This window comes from Amphimedon queenslandica, unplaced genomic scaffold (genome assembly GCF_000090795.2).
Source record: "Amphimedon queenslandica unplaced genomic scaffold, v1.1 AMPQUscaffold_13460, whole genome shotgun sequence".
NCBI classification, from domain to species: Eukaryota; Metazoa; Porifera; class Demospongiae; order Haplosclerida; family Niphatidae; genus Amphimedon; species Amphimedon queenslandica.
In genome coordinates this window covers 114,556-131,761 of record NW_003546304.1, presented here as the reverse complement: position 1 = coordinate 131,761, position 17,206 = coordinate 114,556, and the positions used below count along the sequence as shown (strand labels likewise).

At 37.2% G+C, this 17,206-nt stretch overlaps 6 protein-coding genes and 1 pseudogene across 6 annotated transcripts in view; 2 read left to right on the top strand and 5 right to left on the bottom strand.

The window, feature by feature from the left end:
* LOC100635182 (short-chain collagen C4-like) overlaps positions 1-665 on the bottom strand; it is an 865-nt gene extending 200 nt beyond the window's left edge. Inside the window, exons 1-2 of the mRNA XM_019994935.1 lie at positions 593-665; positions 73-531 (exon numbers count right to left, since the gene is read on the bottom strand). Coding sequence (XP_019850494.1) covers positions 73-531; positions 593-665 — 532 coding nt within the window. The remainder of the gene's footprint in view (positions 1-72; positions 532-592) is intronic.
* Positions 666-1,961: 1,296 nt separating this feature from the next.
* On the bottom strand, positions 1,962-2,639 carry LOC109581124 (short-chain collagen C4-like; annotated as a pseudogene).
* A 527-nt stretch (positions 2,640-3,166) lies between these two features.
* On the bottom strand, positions 3,167-4,087 carry LOC109581123 (short-chain collagen C4-like). The gene is made up of 2 exons (XM_019994941.1): positions 3,865-4,087; positions 3,167-3,805 (listed from the first exon to the last, which is right to left on the bottom strand). The coding sequence occupies exons 1-2, from the start codon at positions 3,935-3,937 to the stop codon at positions 3,255-3,257; spliced, it is 624 nt and encodes a 207-aa protein (XP_019850500.1). The 5' UTR covers positions 3,938-4,087; the 3' UTR covers positions 3,167-3,254.
* A 680-nt stretch (positions 4,088-4,767) lies between these two features.
* Positions 4,768-11,277, top strand: LOC105312261 (nuclear pore membrane glycoprotein 210-like). The gene is made up of 13 exons (XM_019994901.1): positions 4,768-4,926; positions 4,977-5,136; positions 5,194-5,256; positions 5,381-5,507; positions 5,679-5,812; positions 6,368-6,499; positions 7,005-7,240; positions 8,234-8,420; positions 8,639-8,899; positions 8,950-9,076; positions 9,298-9,437; positions 9,555-10,160; positions 10,505-11,277. The coding sequence occupies exons 1-13, from the start codon at positions 4,883-4,885 to the stop codon at positions 11,111-11,113; spliced, it is 2,826 nt and encodes a 941-aa protein (XP_019850460.1). The 5' UTR covers positions 4,768-4,882; the 3' UTR covers positions 11,114-11,277.
* A 56-nt stretch (positions 11,278-11,333) lies between these two features.
* LOC105312260 (E3 ubiquitin-protein ligase RBBP6-like) lies at positions 11,334-12,133 on the bottom strand. The gene is made up of 2 exons (XM_011404766.2): positions 11,545-12,133; positions 11,334-11,496 (listed from the first exon to the last, which is right to left on the bottom strand). Exons 1-2 carry the CDS (start codon positions 11,905-11,907, stop codon positions 11,383-11,385), a joined length of 477 nt encoding a protein of 158 aa, XP_011403068.1. The 5' UTR covers positions 11,908-12,133; the 3' UTR covers positions 11,334-11,382.
* A 55-nt stretch (positions 12,134-12,188) lies between these two features.
* Positions 12,189-15,499, top strand: LOC100632661 (microtubule-associated proteins 1A/1B light chain 3A-like). The gene is made up of 4 exons (XM_003385475.3): positions 12,189-12,469; positions 14,549-14,604; positions 14,788-14,894; positions 15,139-15,499. Exons 1-4 carry the CDS (start codon positions 12,367-12,369, stop codon positions 15,296-15,298), a joined length of 426 nt encoding a protein of 141 aa, XP_003385523.1. The 5' UTR covers positions 12,189-12,366; the 3' UTR covers positions 15,299-15,499.
* On the bottom strand, positions 15,421-17,152 carry LOC105312259 (extracellular protease-like). Its single transcript, XM_011404765.2, has 2 exons — positions 16,728-17,152; positions 15,421-16,669 (listed from the first exon to the last, which is right to left on the bottom strand). The coding sequence occupies exons 1-2, from the start codon at positions 16,781-16,783 to the stop codon at positions 15,679-15,681; spliced, it is 1,047 nt and encodes a 348-aa protein (XP_011403067.2). The 5' UTR covers positions 16,784-17,152; the 3' UTR covers positions 15,421-15,678.
* Positions 17,153-17,206: the final 54 nt, after the last annotated feature.

The following is a 17,206-nucleotide window of genomic DNA, read 5'->3' as shown; positions in this document are numbered from 1 at the left end:
TAGCTCTATTGTTAACATAAGGTGGACAAGGTAGACCATTACAGGTGGACCTTGTGAAGTAGAACAGAGCACCATCAGTATTGCCTTCACCACCATCAATAGATTCAGGATTTTCATCAACACACTCATAGGCAGCATTCCTAGCATGGTCATATTTGTCTGCCATCAGATATCCTTTATACTCCATAGTCCATGTTGAATCAGGACACTCAATTCTTGCAGGAATCATCAGTTTAGCAATTCTATTAGTTGCATAACATACTGCACAAGGAACATTGTGATCATGCTTTCCTGGAAATATATCATTAAAAACTTGATATTCAGATCCATGCATCTGGTTAATCTGAAGCATAGGTCCTTTAGGAGGTAAAGTTGTACTCATATATTGAGGGACCTTTGGTAAACAGACATAATTAGCTCCTCCTCCTGAATGAGTATAATGACTACCTCCAGTTATTCCCTCATACAGTAGTTCAGCTCCAGTAGGACAGGACTTCCTTCCCCAACGAGTGTACACTACTCCTCCACTTCCTTTCAATAATAACAATACAAACAATCATAAAGATTTATTTACCTTTGATTGTATACTTACCAGTACTTTTAGTGGATACAAATATAAAAGTAAAAAGAGTAGTCAAAATAAGGACAGACTCCATTAGGTTCATTGTTGGATTCGTCTTATGATCTTTTGAACTGAGTCAGAAGAAGAGGGTGGACAGTGAAAAGGGATGGACATCGGGAAAGGGGAGGGTAAATTGAAAGTGAAAGTGAGATGAATAGGAGGCTGAAAGGTTGACTGTCATTGATATGACAGATGCAAATAGAATAGGGGGTGGGTGCGTATTGTCTATTATTAACCAAGTAAGTATGTACGTTGTTTTAAAAGTAAATGATATAGAAAAGATATATGTTCATGGAGTAAAAAATATAAGACGACTATACTGCTTCAAAGTGAAAAAGGAAAGACTGACAAACCTAAATACATATTGTTTATTGTGGAATTTGTGATAGATTTGCCACATAAATTCGTCATTTTGTTTCGTTCTGAGCATGCTTTATGACACTACACTTTATGTAACAATATAATAATAATGTGACTATTATCATGTGAAGCCTTAGCTGCATGCATTCATTTACATGTACACCCTCTACATAATGTTAATGGTGAATGATATTAAAATATCTGAATATGAATTGTAGTAGTTGGCAATACTAACAGGTCCATAGCATAATATGACTGAACCATGATGTGACATATGAGGATATCTTTCTATTTTTTCTTAACTAATTTTTTTACAACAAAGTTCTTTTTCGAAAAACAAAGTGAATAAGACTGCACAGGTCAATAGTCTAGCAAGTTTGGCCACAATCTATTGAGCAGTTTCTGAGATTCACACTATACTACAATCAGACTACTTATCTTGCCCTTGCAAAGAAATGAGTAAATTATACGCAATATGTACACTGTAGCAAAAAAATTTAGAAAAAATAGTATATTTTAAAGACTAAGCAAAAATTCAAAAAATAGTCACTTATTACCGTAAGTGTAGAAATTTTTGAGCTGTATTAATTTTCGCTGTTTTCATGGGTACTAGCTAACTGTGAAAATTAATATTTTAACCCTTTATGAACAGAACGCCCACACGTCCAATTATAGTTGTTGATAACAATGGCACTGTACAAGTCTTCAAGCGTGTGGACAAAAATAAGGACAAGATAATGAAGAAGACAAACCTGAGGAGAAGTCACAAGCAGCTGGTGTTGCTAAAGATCCAGAGAAGTAAAGTAGAAAATGAGGAGAGTCCACGTGCAATAATTATTACATCACATGACCTCACTGACCACCCCTTTTATGATTATCCATGCAAAATTTATAAAATAAAGCAACTAAAGCAAAACCGCAAAAAAATTTATTACCTCGAAAATTTCTACACTTACGGTATTAACTTAAGCATGTTCAAATTGTTACTTAGTACACACAACACAAGTAATAGCTCTATTGTTAACATAAGGTGGACAAGGTAGACCATTACAGGTTGACCTTGTGAAGAAGAGTAGAGCACCATCAGTATTAGCACCACTACCATCGATAGATTCAGAATATTCATCAACACACTTATAGACTTTATTGCTTGCATGAACATGTCATTCAGTCATCAGATATCCTTTATATTCTATAGTCCATGATGAAGGACAGCTGGTTTTAGCAGGAATCATCAGTTTAACACTCTTAGTAGATGTATAACATACTGCACAAGGAACATTGTGATCATGCTTTCCTGAAAATATATTATTAACATTATCATATTCAGTACCATACATGTAAGCAGAATACTGTGGTACATTTGTACTCATATATTGAGGGACCTTTGGTAAACAGACATAGTTAGCTCCTCCTCCTGTATGAGTATACCATTCACCTCCAGTTATTCCCTCATACAGTAGTTCAGCTCCAGTAGGACAGGACTTCCTTCCCCAACGAGTGTACACTACTCCTCTACTTTTCATTTGACCTTTTAAACTTTTAAAATATAAAGTATCATTGAAGGTTCATTTACTTTTGATCTGTACTTTTAGTAGATGTAAATACAAAAATAGACAGTGTAGTCAGTATAAGAACAGACTCCAGGAGGTTCGTTGTTCTAATCGTCTTGTGATCTCTAAAACTCAGTGAGAAGGACAGTGAAAGGGGATGGAGATTGGAAAATGGGTGGGATACACGTTGTTACATGATATATAACATAATTCATGTTCTGGAGTGTAAAGTTCTGAGTATATAATGTTATACTGCTTCAAAGTGAAAAGAAAAGGCTATAATCCTTACCTATGTTAATCACAGCAAGGCCAATAATAACAGTACGTGCAGTATACAACTCTCCTTGCTTTAGTGTTGTGTATTAAAGCTTTGTATATAAGTCTATTATGCAACATGCCTCATGTATAATTGTATTTATTTCATTTCAATAATAATAAGATCTTGATTTGTCTTATCATTTGTGGTTATCATTCAGGTATGATCATCAAGGTCTTCCTTTATAATAACATTTCCCTCATCTCTGTAGGAGTAACTATTATTACATGTGACATTAATACTAGCTTTTATTGTCATTTAGCATCTTTTGGCTACCTTTATTCAAGCATCTTATGCTTTCTTTATACTTATAGCTACTATACAGCAACATTATTAAAAAATTTGTAAAATCTGTTTTATTAGACATTTAGCAAAAACAGCAACCTAATAAAGTTTACTATTGTCACTTAGTACACACAACACAAGTAATAGCTCTTTTGTTAACATAAGGTAAGCAAGGTAGACCATTACAGGTTGACTGGATAAAATACATCAGAGCACCATCAGTATTAGCCTCACTGCCATCAATAGTTTCAGGATTTTCATCAACACACTCATAGACTTTATTGCTTGAATGTTCCCCATAACCAGCCATCAGATATCCTTTATATTCCATAGTCCATGTTGAGTCAGGACATTCTATTCGTGCAGGAATCATCAGTTTAGCAATTCTATTAGTTGCATAACATACTGCACAAGGAACATTGTGATTATGCTTTCCTAGAAATATTTCATTAACACCTTCATATTCAGTACCATGCATTTCAGAATACCAAGTAGGTACAGTTGTACTCATATATTGAGGGATCTTTGGTAAACAGACATAGTTAGCTCCTCCTCCTGGTTCAGCATGGGGACTACCTCCAGTTATTCCCTCATACAGTAGTTCAGCTCCAGTAGGACAGGACTTCCTTCCCCAACAAGTGTACACTACTCCACTTTTAGGACCACCATTTTTGAAAAGGGACAAAACAACAACCTTAAGGTTTATTTACTTTTGATAATATTCTTACCAGGACTTTTAGTAGATACAAATACAAAAATAAAGATTGCACTCAAAATAAGAATGGACTCCTGTAGGTTCATTGTTGCAGTTGTCTTGTGATCTCTATAACTGAGTCAGAATCACTTTAAAACTCAGAATTCAGAAAAGAGTGAGGGCAGTGATTAGTGGGTTAAAAATAAGTGACATCATTGATATGACTCATGCTGATGTGCCATACAGCCATTGGACCATGGATAGCCACATAATAAAAATGGATAGTCTAGGCAAGCTTAATTATGTTGAAAATCTTTTATTAAGGAACTAGTTTATTGTGAATTAGATTGGGTCTTGAGCTCTGATGTTGAAAGCACAGTTATGCTCTAACAATTAATGTGATCATTTAGCTGCTCTCTGTCTTGTCAATTTTTATAAGAATTTTATGTTGTGTCTTAACATTGGAAATGAAGTGGGAAAGCATTACATGCATCAGATTATATGCACATTGTTTTAATGAATTATGTGCATATTGATGAGCACTAAGGCTGCATTGCTTTAAAGTGAAAAAGAAAAGTTAAAGAAGAAATATAATTCTTACTCTGTTAATTGTTGCAAGGCCAATAGTAACACAGTACATGTACACACTACCAGTTGCTGTGGATTAGAGCTTTGTGTATAATGATGGGACATATATCATGTATTATTGTATTTGTGACCATATTTGACAAAAGGTACCTTATGGTGGGTAGTGAAATTTGTCTTTATAGCTAAAAAAAATCCAACTTCCTGAGCTCCATTTATCATAAAATTACTCCACATGATGCAAAAAGTTACTATATAACTTTTAGAAACAACAGTTGTCCAATAGAGCATCCACAGGTTGATAATTTTCACTATAATGATGAATTTTAAAATCTGCCAGAAGGTACCTTTTGTCAATTATGGTCACATTTATTTCATTTTAGGTTCAAGTTGGTAGTACTATTATAGCTTATGTCACACTAGCTGATTTTAGGAAGGAGCCCTTCCCCTCCAACCAACACTGGCTAATGAAACTACAGTCTAATCTTAAAACTGACAATATTGAAATAAAGTGAGGGAATCAATCAGTAATAATTATTGAAGTGCTATTCTTTCTCTTAGGCCAGCGTCTGAGTCTCTCTTAGCTACACTACCAGCGAATGAGACTGACGTTAGCTCAGTTTTTGTCATTAAGGGGATCACCATGGGAACTGCTATCCTATTGTTCAATGCTACCACCACAGCTGGTAAAGTAATCTCAAGCCCGCCAGTGGAAATACAGGTACTGTGTGTATAACACTGTATTGTAGATTAAGCTCCCCTTAACCTCTCTCTTCAGGTATTTGATGCTCTAAAGTTGGATCCTACTAACATTACATTAATACCAACAGCAACTTATCAGGTAATTGACAGTCATAGAGTTACATGTGTATAAACATTATAAGAAAATTTTATATGCCTTACATGTGTGTGATTGATGCCTTACATGTATGTGTGATTGTGTGATGGTTTCTGTACATTATTAGATAATGAGTAGTGGTGGTCCTCATCATAAAACTGATATAGTCTATTCAGTTGATAAAGACTACATTGCTTCTGTTGATTACAGTGGACTCATACTAGCCATTACACCTGGACATGCTACTGTCACTGGTAAGCTAGAGAGAGAGAGAGAGAAGAGAGATACATCATTATTTAGCATGTTATGATCATCATACATGTACATGTAATTATGGTTGCTTTTCTGACATTTTAGTGATTCAATAATTATTATTTATAGTTATATTAATTTTCTTTGTATTGTACACAATGTACATGCTGTAGGTACTGCCCAGTCGAGTGAGCCATCAGGTGGTTCAGTGTTCATATATTCAAGTGATACAGTCAATGTTAGGGTAGTCAGGTTGAGAGGAGTCAGGATAGTTATACCATCAACTACACTAGTCACTGGAGAAGAGGTAGAGCAATGTGCATGTGTGTTGTGTTGTGTTGTAGCTGAACTGTTAATGTTAGAGTTATTTGGAGCAAGTCCTAGCTGTTTCTAATTGTGACCTAATTGTTTCTTGTTATTGTGTTTTGGTCGCAACTTTAAAAATTCATTAAAAATTCGGTTTTGGTCGAAATTAGCTGACACTCAAAATGTAATATACTGACGTGTATGTGTATTAGGAAAAAAAATAAAAGTGGAGAATTCTCTCCTTTTCATTTTTGGCGAAATTTGTTGAAAGATCCTGTACTATAGTATAGGGACTTTGGTCCGGTTTTGGAGCAAATTTGAAAATTCATAAAAAATCTAGTTTTGGTTGGAATCAGCTCAAATTTTCTACACAATATAAGAACATGTATATGTATCAGAAAAAAATTATAAAAAGGGAGAAATTTTACTTGGCCATTTTTGACGAAATTTGGCCAAAGATCCAAGGCTATTATAGCCTTTGGTCATTGGCCTGATTTTCGCCATTTTTTATGAAATACAAAATTATTATTATTTATTTATTTTATTATCGATTTAGCTGTCAGTGTATGTGGAAGGCACTGGAGATGGTGAGACTCCATTTTCATTTGCTTCTTCTGTCCCTGGGCTCACCTTCTACTGGTCAGTGTCTAATATGGACGTCATGTCACTCCTCTCTGTCTATGATAATGTAAGCACATGACACCTGACATATACATGTACATGTACATGTACATATACATGTACATGTACATGTATATGTAGTACATGTACATGTATATGTACATGTACATATATGTGTACATGTAGTGTAATAAACTCTTCATCATTTTAGTGCACTATAAAATAATAAATTTACTACATTTGTACTTTGAGATACACATGTACATGTACTTCTTATTTTTACATGTTGTAAAGCTATGTACAGTGTACAGTTATTATTACCATTGTTAGATCTAGAAATATATTTTGGTAGACTAGTCTCTGAAAATAGGCACCTACATATAGGCTAAATATGAGAGAGACCAAAAGCTAAAAATGGGAAATTTCTAAAGACATAGACCATATAAATGGGAGACCAAAAGTCTCCTAAAGTAAAACTAGCTCCCTCTAGATCTAACAGCCATTACTGCATGCACATTTATCTTATGCTAATGCATTACTAACTACTAGTACACCTATCCATCATATACTAGGCTGGTATATCACTTGAGAATGAGAAGGACTTTGCTGCTCGTCTCCGCACCAGGAACCCTGGCTGGGGCTCTATCAAAGTGACAGTAAAGTGTCCACCTGGTGCCTGTATACCTGATGAGGCTAGCTTCACTGATGAGATCACAGTCACTGTGTTTGCTAAGCTGAGACTCATCACTCCCTCAGACTCTCACTTCTTGTTACCTCATAATGGACATGCTAAGATAATAACTAACAGGTGAGTGGGTATACCCAGTAATATGAAGAGGTCAGTGTAACGTAATAGTCTATGCAGATAACAGATTGATAAGATCATTTAGTAGGTCATTGGGATATGGGTCAAATTATTGTCTTGTTTTTGTTATTTTTTGTTAATTTAATTATGAATGGAAGAGTATTGTATATCCTGTTACTGGTTCATTGGTTTCCTTGTATTAATGGGGAAACTAGTGAGTCTTCCTTACTCTCACATGATACAGCACCCAATAATACTAATCAATATTATTATTATTATTATTAATTTAATTATCATAGTACTCTACTGACCTCAACTTGTAGACCAAATTAGAGTTAAATTATCAACCACCGACTAATCCTTAAAAATATGTCTAATTAATATTTATATATATATTTAGTATAATTATAATAATTAGTGACCTCTGTCATGAGTTTTGATAGCTCCTACTTCAAAGTGATGTGCCAGTAACAGACACTCTCAGCTGATCCTTACATCATTGATTCCCTATCAGTCACAGAGACTAAGGCAGACATGATGTCTTACCTACAGCTGTCTCTGGATCATGTGACCTTATTAGACCAGCTTAAAATTAGCAATATTCAATGACCAATTATTATTTATTAATGTGCATGTATACCTACCTACATGTACTTAGGTGTCATGTTGTTGGTCTGAACTCTTCAATTGGATTGTGTAAACTTTTGATAACCTATGATCCATTGGTAGTGTTGTTGGTGGTGGTAGCTTTATCACCTACATAACCTTTAGCACCCACTTATATACTGAATCACTCATGGGATACTTATAGAGATAAGAGGATAAAGGGGTGAAAACCACTATAGGATCATTAGTTTATTGATTATGAAATTGATTAAATTGCTGATGTACATGTACATATATATATATATTTAAGTTTATGCACTGCACTGCATTCATATTGAAGATTATTGTACTGTTCACACTCTTATGATTCTTCATTCTCTCTGTGTGTAGGGATGGGGTGTCAGATATCAGTTATGAGCTGGTTCAAGGTTGTTCTCTTGATGAAGGAGAGCCAGTGGTACGCCTCTTGCCGTCTGGGGACATCTTTACTGCTGGGTTTAACGGACATGCTGTTGTCATGGTGACAGCTCACGAGACTGGTATTAGGTTGAATCAGAGTATCATTGTTCATGTGGAGGTAAGAAAGAGAGAGAGGGGGAGGGAGGGAAGGAAGGAGGGGTAGGTAACAGAGGTTATTGTCAGGAAACATTAATTTTTGTGAATGAAGATATTTAGAATAATGGAAATTGTACTAAAAAATAACCAGTAAACAATAAAAATTGATAAATTTGCTGTATCTATGTATATTAGAGACTTTAGAGTGAATGATTGTTACTATATCATCTTACACTATAGGTTCGTCCTCTTCATAGTTTATCTCTAATGTCCCTCTCTCCTGCTAAAGCTGTCCTTCACTCCAAGAAGCACTCCTTCCCTCTTGGCTATTCCTCTCGTTTTGTTGCTCGTTTGCACGACGCTGTGGGCCGGGCTTTTGACTACGCTAACATTGATCTCTCGTATCGCCTCAATCGTCTTGATATTGTTCACGTTACTCGTGGAGTAGGCAATGATACTTATATTATAAAGGCAGCAAGACAAGGGAATGCTATACTCAAGGTATTGTGTGTATGGTATATTGTGTATTGATTGAACATGTTACACTGTAGGTGTGGGTGAAAGGCAGTCCTCATATTTCAGATTATATTAGAGTGACTGTTAGTTATGCCATTATACCATCACTGGCCACTGTTCACTTGGGAGCTAAGATATGCTTTACCACACACCTAACTGAAGGTAAATGACACCCTCCTCCTCATTTATTGCTTGTTATAACCTTCACCAACTTACATAAATTTAAAGGTACAGCTGTAGCTTCCAACCACCTCTTACTTTTTAAGCAGAGCCTTTAACTTTGCTATAATAATAATATATTAATGCACTGTCTTCTATGTATATCTACTGTGTGTTATTATCTGTGCTGTGACTATTATTCTCTGATTGTATTACATGTACAGATCATCCTGATAGTAGTTGGGAGGCAGGTGGTAAAGGAGTCATACAGTTCAAGGACGGCACTAGTGTAGCTAGAGCTGTTGGTACTGGTAGAGCTGTAGTCTATCATAAAGTGGAGGGAATGGTGGATACTCATACTGAAGTGAGCAGAATAGAATAGGAAGGAAGGGAGTATAAAAATATAATTGTGGTTTAATTGTGTTTTAAAGTTTTGATTGTGTTTTTGTGTTACAATTTCTTTATTATTTTATCTCAACAGATATCTGTTGCTACTGTTAAACGTGTGTACATCAATGTTTCTTCTTCTCTACCAGTCTTCACTAATGCTCATCGGCTGGAAAACCTAGGGCATTACCTGGTACCTGTTGAGTTCAAGGATGAACATAATGACTCTGATTTTACACTATTACAAGCTAGCACTGACAAGAACTGTCTTAGTGAGAATCAGCAAGTGAAGGATTGTGTGGCTAACGAGAGAGGCAGTCCTGGTCTATTGTACCTACAACAAGTATCTTTTGATTGTATTCTTGAGCTACGAAACGAAGGGAACCTCCTACCCACGTCCAATTACATCATAGCCCGCTCTTATTTTGATCCCCTCACAGGTTCCAGTGCCTGTCAGTTGCTTGAGGCACCAGGTGATGCTGAGAGTTCTAAATCCCTCTCTCTCATGTCTGGCCTCTCCCTTAGTCTGAGGGTGAAGGCTAGAGACTTTGATTCTTCGTATGAGGTTTGGTCTGAGAGTGTTTCGGTACCGTTCCAACCTTCCTTCTCTCTTGACGTTACTAACGTCACTCTCACTTCTCTACAACACTCTCTCCCTCTCTCTATATCAGGGACACCACAAGTACTCCAGTCTATACAAGTATGTACATAATATTGGATAGTATTAAGTTACATGTACATGACATGTAGAGTGTGCAAGGTTTGTTATTCTACAGATACTTTTATGGTTTATTTTACTACAGCATTCCTTCACTTTATTGTTTATTAGTTAGTAATGGACTCCATATGTACTATATATACTATTGTAATTGAATTACTGCACTTATGTTGTATAATGAAATTGTAAGGTTATCAATTTGTTATAGAGCAGCCACATATAGCACAATACTACATGTACATGCACAGTGATGTGTACAGTAACTATGCATGTGTACAATACATTGTATCTCCCTATTATCATAATGATGATGTCTTCATTATTAGGTATCCTGCCCTCATCCTTTTGTCCTAACTAGACAGTCACTAACAAGTACAACACTAGTCTACACTGTATCACTAGCTGATACTTATAATCCACCAGTCACTAATGTATCTGATGTCGTCATACAATTGACAAGTACCTTAACACATCAGAGAACTTTATTGGCTTTGTTTTATGTTATATTGTCAGACATACCAGAGGCTGTTTCATGTCTCGTTCAAAACCAGAGCAATGCTACCCAACTGGACATGATACAGGACTTATACAAGAGGTGGAATCTGGTCTTTGTTGTTGTTGCAACCGTCGTCATGTTTCTGGTGACCATTGTCGTCTGTATTGCCATTCGCCAGTCGTCCTCGTCTCGTTTGCCAACCGGTTTTGCTGCTCACCTCCCTCCACCTGTCTCCTCTCCTCAGCCGTCCTCCCCTGCTTTTAATTCGCCACAAACCACACCCACTACCAAACCCAATCAGTTCAGTACCCCCCTGTGGAGTCAGTCCGGGGCTGGGGCCGGGGGTCAGTCCTCGGCTTTTAAACGGACAGGGGGGACTAGGTATCCTCAGCACTCGCCAAACAGAGCATCACCTCAATACAGCATGTTCTCGCAGTGAGTCTACCAATGAGATTTAATGTATGCCTCTCTCTCTCTTCCGACATTCTCTCTCTAAGTGATTCCTTCATCCTTTAATTGTAACTTTTATTGAACTCATCTCTCTCTCTTTCCCTCTAGTACGATAAATTATTCTGTTATTATTATTATTATTATGTTTATACTTTATAGTCATTTTTGATTTAGAAATTCATTCAGAAAATAATAATTAATGTATTAAAATTAAAAATTAATAGTGTATAAAATTTATCGATTATATATACATGTCAATTAATCCGAGTCTGAGGAACTACTACTGCTAGAGCTGCTGCTGCTGCTACTGGATGAAGAGGAGGAGTGTCTCTTGTGTTTCTTTTGCTTCTTATGTTTCTTTAATCCTTTGACCTAAAGCAAAATAAGAATAATTTGTATAATGAAACAAAATGAACAAACTTTCTCCTTGTCTTGTTTCTTTTTCTTCTTTTTTGATTTCTTGCTTTTGTCCTTATGCGAGTGCTTGGCATGACTAGGAGGATGAGTATGATCATGCGTCAGACTTGAAGAGGACTCTGAAGGGTGATACGAGACTGATGAGGAGACAGAGGAGTATCTAGTCTCTTCGTAGGATGAGACTGTTACAGAGTATCCTTGATCATACTGAGGAGGTGATGTGTACCCGGCAGGTTGGCTACTATCCACTGGTAATGGTGGATATACAGGATTATATGGTGGAGGAGGGTATGCAAGATTATCAGGTGGTGGTGGATAGGGGTGAGGGGGATAAGGGGGACCTCCCTCTGGTGGTGGATATGCCATTTTATTTTTTAGGGTGTCTGTTTTGATTGACCACGCCTACTTAATTAATTTCTAATCTATATTTTTTTTCTTATTCTCTGTACTTTTGGTTTCTTTTGATCCTAAAGTCTCGCCTTCTTTGTTCCTACCAAACTTGTCTCCTCCTTTATTGTCCTTTACTTGTAAACAAGACAAGTACAGTGTCCCTTTGCGTTGAATTATTACAGACGTAGTTACGTCATTATGACATACCCTCTATGATTAATCGTTCATAAACCTTGGACTCCCAGTCTCCCACCTCCACTCTTTGAAGTCGAGCCAGATACTGGTTTTATCCACAGACTGGATTCTCCTCTATCATCTGTTCGACCCCTTCCCCTTACAAACACTCCGTCCTCTCCCATTCTTCATAAGGAAGACCCCACGGCCCACTCTTCTCGTACATCTCGTTCCATCAACCCTCCATCAACCGCACTCAGCATGCCTAGCTCCAGCAATTCCCCGCACAAATCTACCGTAGAGTCACGGCCTCAGTCCACGTACTTTGAGGCCAACAAGACCTTCAAGGAGAGAAGAACATTCGGTGAGTTTGTCCGTCCTACAATTCCCCCATTGCATGTTGGAATGTCATGCATGCATGGTTGCTGCTCATGACTGAATGCTCCATTATTTCCATCTTATCTATGCTTCCACTATGTTTCCTTCATTAAAAGGTTCCTCAGGCTGTATGACTGCTGATACGTAGTTACTATAAAGTCTGGGATTCCTTAAAACATTTGCACAAGCCATCGTTCCAATATTAGTATCCAGCCTGCTAAAAATAATTTTGAAAAACTACAGCCTCTTCACTAGTTATGTTTTATATCGAAAGTATTGCCATGTGTTGCCCGAGACAGCATGCCTTCAGGCCCGTAGCCAGGGGGGGTTCGGGGGGTTCGGACGAACCCCCTTTTGTAGCTGCAAAAAAGTTTTAGATTAGCTCCTGTCATGAAGAACAGCACTGCAAAAGCAGGATTAGCATTTGGCAACAGCGAGAAGCACAGATAGCCATTTTAGCTGAGTCAGCACATGGCTGAGATGCGTAAATCAAGACCACGCCTACCAACCACGCCCATTTTTGTCAAAATTTTCGCTGCGCGCTTCGCGCGCAGCAATTTCCGAACCCCCTGTTTTAAGTTTCTGGCTACGGCCCTGGCCTTTAGAATATGTCTGGATTGTTGTTGTTCCTTATGCTGTAAATTACATTCCAAGGTCTTCCTTGTGTTTAGATCTGTCTCCCATACACACATTACACAATGTACTGATCATTGCACAATGTACTGATCATTGCACAATGTACTGATCATTACATGTTGTGTAACATAATCAACTTAGTACTGAATACTACACACTTGCATAGGCTCACTCCCTTTGGTTTCAGCTACCTCTGATAGGTTTCTCTGCAGTTTTGATCTCATTTTCATAATTATTTTTATCTATTTCATATTCTGAGCTCATTCTCTCTGTCAAAACAGAATTCGATAGTATTCACACACACCTGCATGCTTATGATGTACGTGTGATTCTCTCTGTGTGTTTGAGAACATACAGTGTATAATACACGCTCTGGTATTATGCTAATAGTGCTACCTCATTATTCTATAGGAGACCATAGAGGTAGTGGGATAAGGCCCTTTTCATGTCTCATTAGTAGCTCTTGTGTCAATGCTAAGTAACATTGCTCTGGAATGACAAGCTATCCAGTCTATACTGAACCTTTGTCATCCTAATATACTTAATGTAACGTACAATAGTGTCCCAGTAATAAAATGATAATAAGTATAATTGTAATGTCTTTGCTCTTTGTATCTATGTGGTAGCATTTCACCATTATTATGGCAATCTCTTGAATTTCCATTGTTGCACCACATTTGGTGGTAAGTAATTGTAGGTGTGCATGGTTAACCCACAATTTAAACACCTGCTTAGCACGATGGCTCTAGCTTAAGGTGAAATGGTTCATGGTTGTTGTCTTGGAGATAAGACTCTATTAATATTTAAGAAATTTAAGATCAATAGGCCTACCTTGTACTGATGTGTGGGGATTAAAATCCATTTTTCAATGTTGTCAGAGTTGGTTTATTTAATCAGACTGGGTATCAAAACTGTTTTTTAGTCTTCTCCTCTCCTTTGCTATGATCTTTGTCCTTTCCTCTTATGCTTTCCTCTTATGCTACACTGATTCACATTATGCACACACCACACACGCACACACACACACACACACACAATGTATAGAACAATAGGGTCTCATATATTCCTTACACAACAACTCAACAACAACTCACTACACTAACTGACATCTCTTTGTTGTATTGAGTTTAAAAAGACAACTTTATGTATCATTCATTGTATAATAACATCATTTCACATTGTACTGATTGTGAAGGGGGCAGCCTTTCCTTCTCTAACCCCCTGGCTGTGCATGTGTTTGCAGTAGCCAATTTATAATGATTTTTTTGCATCGCTTTTAGTTACAACGATAGGGTGGGGAACAGTATGGCATTTTGATTGTAATGTTTGTTCTTGTGTTATGTATATTGAGTGGCTTGTCGTGTACTTTAATAAACAAACAATTCAAAATTATTTCTCTCTCTCTCTTGTCTCGTTATGTTTATCGCAGAGGATAGAAGGAAAGATGTTGATGAGATAGTCAGAAAGCATCCCCAGAAGATCCCGGTAAGTGAGAATAGCCTCATCAACCAGTCAAGTGTTCATTATTGATGCATTAGCATTCGCTTTGTGTAAAATAACCCGATATGGTTTTTGGGCTCTTTTGCATGTTCTGTGCATGTGTTGATAATGTTATTGAGTCTCTCTCTGTCTCTCTCTCTCCTCTCCTTTTTTTACTTCTCTCTCTAGTTGGTAATAGAGAGAGCAAGAACAGAGAAGCATCTCCCACCACTTGACAAAACAAAGTTCCTAGTACCAGAAGAACTAACAATGAGTCAACTGACAGCAATTATTAGGTAAAGCTCCACACAATACAAAATAGATTCATGACAATCAATATCCTGTGTTATAACAATGGCATTGGCCTTGCTGTTAGTCATGTGCCCGTCAGCAAGTGGCTTCATTACTCATTACAATGACACTCTAATTATGGGTGTATGCCTACTACAATCAGCATCCAGCACTGCATTTGTACAATTAGTAGTACAATGCCAGATGTCACAGCATTATTTATTGTTATTGTTATTTAATTGATTATAGGAAGAGGATGCAGTTGAGTGAGACGCAAGCATTCTACTTGATAGTGAACCGCAAGGCAATGGTCAGTACTTCAATGACACTAATGGAAGTGTACAGATCACAGAAGGATGACGACGGATTCTTATACATGACTTATGCTTCACAGGAGGTCTTTGGTTGATGGACACTATATGCACGTTCTCTTTTTCATTAGCTTATGTTCAAATTACAATCCTCACTCACTCCCCCTCTCACTTTGTCACTCCTTGTTCTGCACTACATGTATGTATTATATGAAATGGACCTACTTTTGAAAAATTATTGTGTTTGTTTGTTTGTGTGTATTTGTTACAAATTAAAACTTGCCCATTTTGATTCATTATCCTAGTATGTCTATAGCTGCACGTCACAACACATTGCTACTGTATTGTTGCATGATGGATGGCTCTAAGCCTTTTGGAGCTTAATGTTGACATTTTTACATTGAATTTAATTGTTAATAAAACAAGGCCAAAACTAACTATCATCAAAGCTACTTTTACTGTTCCATAATATCCAACATCACTTACTGCGGCAGTAGTAAAACTCGTAGGTCTCAGCGTTATCGACAGCTCTATCCGGATGAGATTTAGCCAGGTTCTTCACGTTAGTCTTTCCATATGCATAGTCTTCTGTGAGTCCAAAAGCATGAGTCCATTCATGTACCAGCGTACCTTCTTTACTGGTACCACTAGTGCGACAGGCTACTGGATCACGGAAATAAATGTTGCAGAGAAAAACGGTACGAGAGTTGTGATAAGTGTAAGCATACCAGTTTGACTTGCAGTTACTTGGCTTGATGTTGTAGGTGACCGTGTTTTGTGAGATACCATCTCTGCATTTCTGATAGACACCTTTAACTTTGTTAGCACGTGAAGCAGTATGCGCACCAAACCATGTAGTGTAGTTTTTATCATTGCGGACTTTAGCCTTCACTTTATCAAAACCAGCACAGAGCTTCTTATGAGCTGCTGTTGTATCAGATCTCTCCTTCTTAGTACCTCCAATGTACACAGCAAGAGTGCATGACTCAATGTGAACAATATTACCCTCTTCCTGGCCCACTGGCTCTCTAACAGGACTGGAGAAGAGATGAACATTCTCAAGATAGATAGAGACAGATTCACTAACTTCCACCTCACTGCCCTTCATTCCCAAGCCCATTTCATCCTTTGAAAGAACCTGTAGTGGTTTATTGTACTTTATATCATAAAGACCATCAGAGTGAAGACTGAATATGTCATTGATTCTAACACTAGCTGCAACCCTTTGCCCTGGTTTAAGGAGGATGTACTCGTCTTTTGATGGAGGAGTACGATAAACATAGCGACCTTCATACTGCAAAGGAGCCTCATTAAGAGATACCTGGACAAAAGGAGAGTTGAGCCCTTCAAGTGGAGTGTTACGCTGGAGGAGGTAATACTCATCATCATCTGCATTGAGGAAACCAAAGGAACAACCAAGAAATGAGACAGATTGATGACAGTCCATATCAACAGAAATAGGCCAAGCACTATATGAAAATTGATAATAATATGTAATTATGTGTGAAGAATAGCTTCATTACAAACCCCATTGCATTGGCTATGCATGCAGTCAAGAACACAATAGAGATGACTGTCTTCATGACTCTATAGTTCTGTTAGTGAGTATTGGTTCAGTGTTCAATTCATTTTATAACAAGACCTGAGATACACTGGAATCAGAGGATTGGGTGCAACTCTACTCATACCTGGATCTCACCTGTAACATGTAGTAACTAAGAAATGAAGCAAGCTTATATGTACAGTATTGAATTAGTATTATTCACTGTAGCTACCATATATATATATATGTATTATAGAGACCTCATTTACATTTGGCCTATTAACACTGACCTTGAGGTGTAGATTTAATCTACACCTCAAGGCGTTAATACTCAATTAACTGGACAAATTTCACTAATAAACAAGATTTTGACATAGTGCTCAGTAAAGGATATTTTGTCAAAAATAATTTGCCATTCTAATGTTTTTTTTTGATATGTAGTATATGTTATAATGATAACAAT

Excerpts from the sequence above, each read along its gene's own strand:
- LOC105312261 (XM_019994901.1), top strand. The coding sequence starts at position 4,883 with ATGAAACTACAGTCTAATCTTAAAACTGACAATATTGAAATAAA. Across the intron at positions 5,257-5,380 it reads TACCAACAGCAACTTATCAG|ATAATGAGTAGTGGTGGTCC; the intron begins GTAATTGACAGT and ends GTACATTATTAG. Across the intron at positions 9,077-9,297 it reads TACCACACACCTAACTGAAG|ATCATCCTGATAGTAGTTGG; the intron begins GTAAATGACACC and ends TTACATGTACAG.
- LOC109581123 (XM_019994941.1), bottom strand. The coding sequence starts at position 3,937 with ATGAACCTACAGGAGTCCATTCTTATTTTGAGTGCAATCTTTATTTTT. Across the intron at positions 3,806-3,864 it reads TGTATCTACTAAAAGTCCTG|ATGGTGGTCCTAAAAGTGGA; the intron begins GTAAGAATATTA and ends CCCTTTTCAAAA.
- LOC100632661 (XM_003385475.3), top strand. The coding sequence starts at position 12,367 with ATGCCTAGCTCCAGCAATTCCCCGCACAAATCTACCGTAGAGTCACGG. Across the intron at positions 14,605-14,787 it reads AGCATCCCCAGAAGATCCCG|TTGGTAATAGAGAGAGCAAG; the intron begins GTAAGTGAGAAT and ends TTCTCTCTCTAG. Across the intron at positions 14,895-15,138 it reads CAACTGACAGCAATTATTAG|GAAGAGGATGCAGTTGAGTG; the intron begins GTAAAGCTCCAC and ends AATTGATTATAG.
- LOC105312260 (XM_011404766.2), bottom strand. The coding sequence starts at position 11,907 with ATGGCATATCCACCACCAGAGGGAGGTCCCCCTTATCCCCCTCACCCC. Across the intron at positions 11,497-11,544 it reads AGAAACAAGACAAGGAGAAA|GTCAAAGGATTAAAGAAACA; the intron begins GTTTGTTCATTT and ends ATTTTGCTTTAG.
- LOC105312259 (XM_011404765.2), bottom strand. The coding sequence starts at position 16,783 with ATGAAGACAGTCATCTCTATTGTGTTCTTGACTGCATGCATAGCCAAT. Across the intron at positions 16,670-16,727 it reads TGCATAGCCAATGCAATGGG|TGCTTGGCCTATTTCTGTTG; the intron begins GTTTGTAATGAA and ends ATTTTCATATAG.